This window comes from Microtus ochrogaster, chromosome 10, assembly GCF_000317375.1.
Source record: "Microtus ochrogaster isolate Prairie Vole_2 chromosome 10, MicOch1.0, whole genome shotgun sequence".
NCBI lineage: Eukaryota > Metazoa > Chordata > Mammalia > Rodentia > Cricetidae > Microtus > Microtus ochrogaster.
Window position 1 is genome coordinate 84,322,512 of NC_022016.1, and position 5,304 is coordinate 84,327,815.

Consider the following 5,304-nt stretch of genomic DNA (forward strand, 5'->3'; position numbering starts at 1 on the left):
TGCCTGCCAGCCCCGCCTGTCCTTTCTCAGTGCCTCAGTTTCCTTACTTATAACATCAGATTCCTAGGACATCAACACTTGGGAGGCTGTTGATAGGGGAGGGGGAGCCATAATGAGTTCAAGGAAAACCTGGGCTACACAGTGACTTTGAAGTCTCTGTCTCTAAAACAATACAAAGACTCTGAAAACTACAAGGGACAAGCACAGCCCAAGGTCAATGGAAGAACACACGTCTACGATTCACAAGATTCTATTTTGTTTTTCCCTGCAGCCAGACGGGGCACAAAAGTACCTGATACAAAGTAGTACTTAGGACAGCTACCATTGTGTAGACCAAAGCTAGTGTTTCCACGGTTGGAAATTACCGAGCAGTGGCAGAAGACGTCTGAAGACCGGCAAAGTTTAGAGCCGGGAGCCGGGGTTCCCAGCGAGATTCCCTCCCCGCCCCCACCCGACCCTCTCGCGCCCCGCCCGCCCCGGCGCCGCCCATTCGCTTGAAGCCCCGCCCACCGTCCCCGGTCCCGCCTCGCTATTCCCGGCCTTCCGCCAGTCTCGCGCACTTTCCGTGAGCGCGAGCGGCTCTGCTGGGGTCGGCGGTTGGTCGGACGGAGCCACGTGCCACGTCGCGTGGGGGTGGAAGCTAAAGCCTGCGTAGCCGCGCTGTGTCTCGGGCTTCGGCGTCTCCGGTGCGGCCCCTCCGCTCTCCGCGTCCTTCCATTCCTTTCTGCGTGTCCGGGCGCCCGCTAGGATCTGAGCCACTTCGAGGAGGGAGCGTCTGAGCCTCCGCGAGGTGAGCGCCCCTCCTGACAGGAAGCGGGTGGGAGCGGCCGAAGGCGGGCGGGGGCGGGAGGCGGCCCTAGCGCCATTTTGTGGGCACGAAGTGGTAGCTCGGCTGAGATCGGGTCCCTCGCTGTCGTCGTTTCCTCGTCGTGCTTTCTGGTCGCGGCCTAGCGGTGAGTGGTGACCCCAGGGCTGCTCGCTGCCTCCGGATGGGGCTCCGCGGGGAGGTCTTGGGCGACCTGCGCCGCTGGAAGGGCGCTCTGGAGCGGGGCCTAGGTGGCCTCGCGCCGCCGCGTCGTTAGGGCCTAGCCCGGGCGGCAGCCGGGGCGGGACGCCGAGCCTGCCGGGCCGTGCGGACAGGGAGTCTGTCGCGGCCCCGGGGCTTCGGCGGTGCGGACCCCGTCCGAGAACAATCGGTGCCACCGTGGGCCTTGTACTCCGACGGCCCCACCCCAGGCCGTGGGGGGGGGTTAACGTCGTTCATCGCGCAGGGCCTTCTGGGAAGTGGTGGCCTATATCGCGGAGCCACTGTCGTTCCTGCCCTCGACGCCCAAGTTTAGCTCTCCCTTCCCGAGAATGAGGAACAGGAGACCTCAAGTTTCCGAGCGCCGCCAGCCCCAGATGGAATTCTTTGTGGATTTCTTCCACCCGCTTAAAGCACGTGCTAGACCCAATGTAGGGTCTCAGACCTTGGAATAAAACTAGTTCAGGATGGCCAGAAAATAATTGTAGTCTGTAGTTTTCGCTCCGGGTAAGAAAACTGTGTTTGTAAGAAAAAAAAAAAGTCGGAACAGAAACAATTAGTTCTCTAACCCTTTATTTTTTGTCTGGTTTTGTAACCAACAAGCCAGGTGGTAACACTGTTGGAATTTTAGCACCTCAAGCATATAGTAAGCCCTGAGAAAACACTTACTAAATAAGTGAGTTGGGAACAAAAAGTTTAAAGTCTTTTTTTTTTTTATCTCTAAAGAATACTCTTCCTCAGTTCTCGGGGATGGCAAAGGAAACATTAGGTTTCAAGCGGCAAGAGTCTTTTCAGGAAGTGGGAACAGTAGTGGTGGTGGCTAAATATAAAGAAATAACTGCTATTACTCTCGGTCATTCATCTCTCTCTCTTTAGAAAATTCGGCAAAGATGTCTGAATATATTCGGGTAACAGAAGATGAGAACGATGAGCCCATTGAGATACCATCAGAAGACGATGGTACAGTGTTGTTGTCCACAGTTACAGCCCAGTTTCCGGGGGCATGCGGCCTGCGCTACCGGAATCCCGTGTCTCAGTGTATGCGGGGTGTTCGGCTGGTGGAAGGAATCCTGCATGCCCCGGATGCCGGCTGGGGAAATCTGGTGTACGTTGTCAACTATCCGAAAGGTTTGTTACTCGTTTGGTTTTTTTGCCTTATGGCTGTCTACAGTTAGGCTTGTATGCCATCCTAAATTGTAGGTTATTTGTGTGGGGATGAGGAGTGGTGCCGCTGTGATGTCCAGGGCTTCATGTTTGCCATGCAAGGACTGTTAGGCTCTTGTCCCTGGGGTTTGGCCTTTGTGGCAAATGTCTTCTACAATCCAGTTCTTTTAAACTTTGCTTAGACTACTCTGAAAGGTCCCTAGTCTAAATAGTGATAATTGGAATTGTAGGGCTATTTTCTTTATAGGAGTATCTACTTAAATGTTAAGCTGTTGGAACAGTTATTGCCAATCTGATGCCAAATTTAGGCTGTTAAAACTAAGTGCCTTGGGATGGAGTGATGACTCTGGTTAAGAACAATGGCTCTTAAGAGGACCCAGATTCAATTCCCAGCATCCACAGGGCAGCTTACAACTGTCTGTAACTGGGATCAAAGGTATGTGCCACCAGGCCTGGCTTTCTCAAATTTCTGCACTGTGTGTGCCTGATGCAAAAAGGGCATCCAGGGCTGGAGAGATGGCTCAGAGGTTAAGAGCACTGACTGTTCCTCCAGAGGTCCTGAGTTCAATTCCCAGCAACCACATGGTGGCTCATAGCCATCTATAATGAGATCTGGTGCTTTCTTCTGGCCTGCTGGCATACATGGAAGGAATGTTGTATACATAATAAATAAATCTTTAAAAAAAAACCACATTTTCAAAATAAAAAAAAAAGGGCATCCAACCATCTGAAGGGGGCGTTGAATGGTTGTGAGCTGCCATGTGGTTGCTGAGAACCAAACCCTTAGCTCCGCAAGAGCAGCAGGTGCTTTTAGCCTCTTGCTCCCTTGTTTAAATTAACCTCTCTTTTCCCCTCCTCAGAGAAGCCACAGTTGCAGTGGCCCAAATCTTGATTTAGTACAGAACTACCTTGATTTTAAGGTTGTGGTCTTATTTTCCCTGCCTCTTATGAGAAAGCCAGGCCTCATGTCACACAGCTTTGACTCAAGCACTGGAAAGCTGAGGGGAGTCAATCTCTTGAGTTTGGGACAGCCAGGGATAAACAGAGACCCTGTCTTCCAAAGAGGATGATTGCCTGGGAATTGGTACGTTGCTACTTTTAGTATAATGATATTGCAACAAAGTGCCACACATACCTGTAATCCCAGCATCAGCAGGGAGTATGAGGCAGAACGTGACTTTGAAGCCAGTCTGGGCTACATAGTTACAGCTGAGCCTGATTGTATGTATCAAGACATCTCAAACAACTGAGGTCGGTGCACCAAATTGTTCAATATGCAAAGACTAATATTTGTCTAAGAAATTAAGGAGGATCTGCTGGGCAGTGGTAGCACACACCTTTAATCCTGGCACTCAGGAGGCAGAGGCATCCTGGTCTACAGAGTGAGTTCCAGAACAGCCAGGGCTGTAACACAGAGAAAGAAAACACTCTACTACGTTATATTTCACTGTGTCCTCACAGTGATCTTCAAATCTGTAATATGAAGATCTCAAAATTGTAAAAACCTGTCTTGAAAAACCAAAAAAAAAAAAACTAAAAGGACACTTGGTGTTGTTTGGGGGTGGCACTCACTTGGAATTGAAGGTTAAGAAGCTCAAGCAGGAGAAACTCAATTTTGGGGGAAGGGGGTTTCCGAGAGTATTTCTCTGTAGCTTTGGGGCCTGTCCTGGAAATAGCTTTTTGTAGACCAGGCTGACTTCGAACTCACAGAAATCTGCCTGCCTCTGCCTCCCAGGTCCTGGGATTAAAGGTGTGCGCCACCACCATTTGAAGAGCACTGTGGGGACATGGTAGAATACTGTGTCTAAATGGACGGGAGCTGGAGCTAGATTGTAGTAAAGTGCTTGTCTGGCCTTTGAGGTGTCTCAAATGTACACAAATCAATTTTCAAAAAGATAATACCAAACTAGAATTGAGATTCCTCTAATTTACACCAGAAAAACACTCCAGCCTTTAAGCTACATTCTGTCCTGAGAAGGATACAAGTTTTCCAGTCTCTTCACTGTTTATAGATCTGGTCTTGTTGGTTCATTGTATTTTGTTGTTAGATAGACCAGGCTGGCCTCAAACACAGAGATCCACCTGCCTTTTTTTTTTAACTGCTAAATACGGGTTTCTGCTTGCCTTGTTTAGATAACAAAAGAAAAATGGACGAGACAGATGCTTCCTCAGCAGTGAAGGTGAAAAGAGCAGTCCAGAAAACATCTGATCTAATAGTGTTGGGTCTCCCCTGGAAAACAACAGAACAAGATCTTAAAGACTATTTCAGCACTTTTGGAGAGGTTCTTATGGTTCAGGTAAACTTAACTAGCTAATTGCTTTTGTTGTTGTTGCTTTATAAATAATATCATTCAAAATTTCCACTTCCTTCCCTCCCACTCACCCCCCCAACCCCATCCCCTCTTTATGCTGTTTGTATAGGTCATAACAGTAACAAAATTATAGTTAAGAAGTAGCAACAAAGATAATTATGTGTGGGGTCACCATAGCATGAGGACCTGTATTAAAGGTTGCAGCATTAGGAAGCTTGATAGCTACTAGTTTAAAGGAAGTAGGTTATATTAGATCTTATTTGTGCTCATTCTAAACATAAGAGTCCAAGTGAGTCATTCTCTATTCTCTGATTTTCTGCTGTTGACTTTGCCTTGAGCTCTATTGACTTTAATGTGCTGCTTCATTCAGTTGAAACCATTCAGAGTTTTATGTGATCTCTGATTTGTTTGTGTGGTATTAGTAGAATAAATTTCAATCGTCCTTTCTTAGGTCAAGAAAGATCTTAAAACTGGTCACTCAAAAGGGTTTGGCTTTGTTCGGTTTACGGAATATGAAACCCAAGTGAAAGTAATGTCACAACGACATATGATAGATGGACGATGGTGTGACTGTAAACTTCCCAATTCTAAGGTATTTTGCTCTTTGTTTTTCTGTATGCTTGGAGAATCTTTTCTTAAAAGACCTTAAAATATTAAATGCATTTGGAAACATGGCAAGGAAAGTTTTAGCTTTTCAACTGTGTAACCTTGGCTGTCCTGGAACTTGCTGTGTACTGTGTATATCAGGCTGGCTGTGAACTCAGATCTCCATGCTTGCCTCTCCCGAGTACTAGGATTGTTTGT

At 47.8% G+C, this 5,304-nt stretch overlaps 1 protein-coding gene across 8 annotated transcripts in view; it reads left to right on the top strand.

Annotated features, from left to right (window-relative positions):
• Positions 1–588: 588 nt before the first annotated feature.
• Tardbp (TAR DNA binding protein) overlaps positions 589–5,304 on the top strand; it is a 9,700-nt gene continuing 4,984 nt past the window's right edge. For 7 of the 8 annotated variants that reach the window (XR_003377378.1, XR_003377379.1, XR_003377380.1 and 4 more), the window contains exons 1-4: positions 816–953; positions 1,901–2,152; positions 4,322–4,485; positions 4,952–5,092. Coding sequence is in view for 4 of the 8 variants with exons in the window: in XM_005353713.2 (XP_005353770.1) it covers positions 1,915–2,152; positions 4,322–4,485; positions 4,952–5,092 (543 nt within the window). In the remaining 4 variants the exon portion in view is untranslated. Of the gene's footprint in view, positions 791–815; positions 954–1,900; positions 2,153–4,321; positions 4,486–4,951; positions 5,093–5,304 lie in introns of those variants that run through there. The other variant, XM_005353714.3, reaches the window with a different exon arrangement.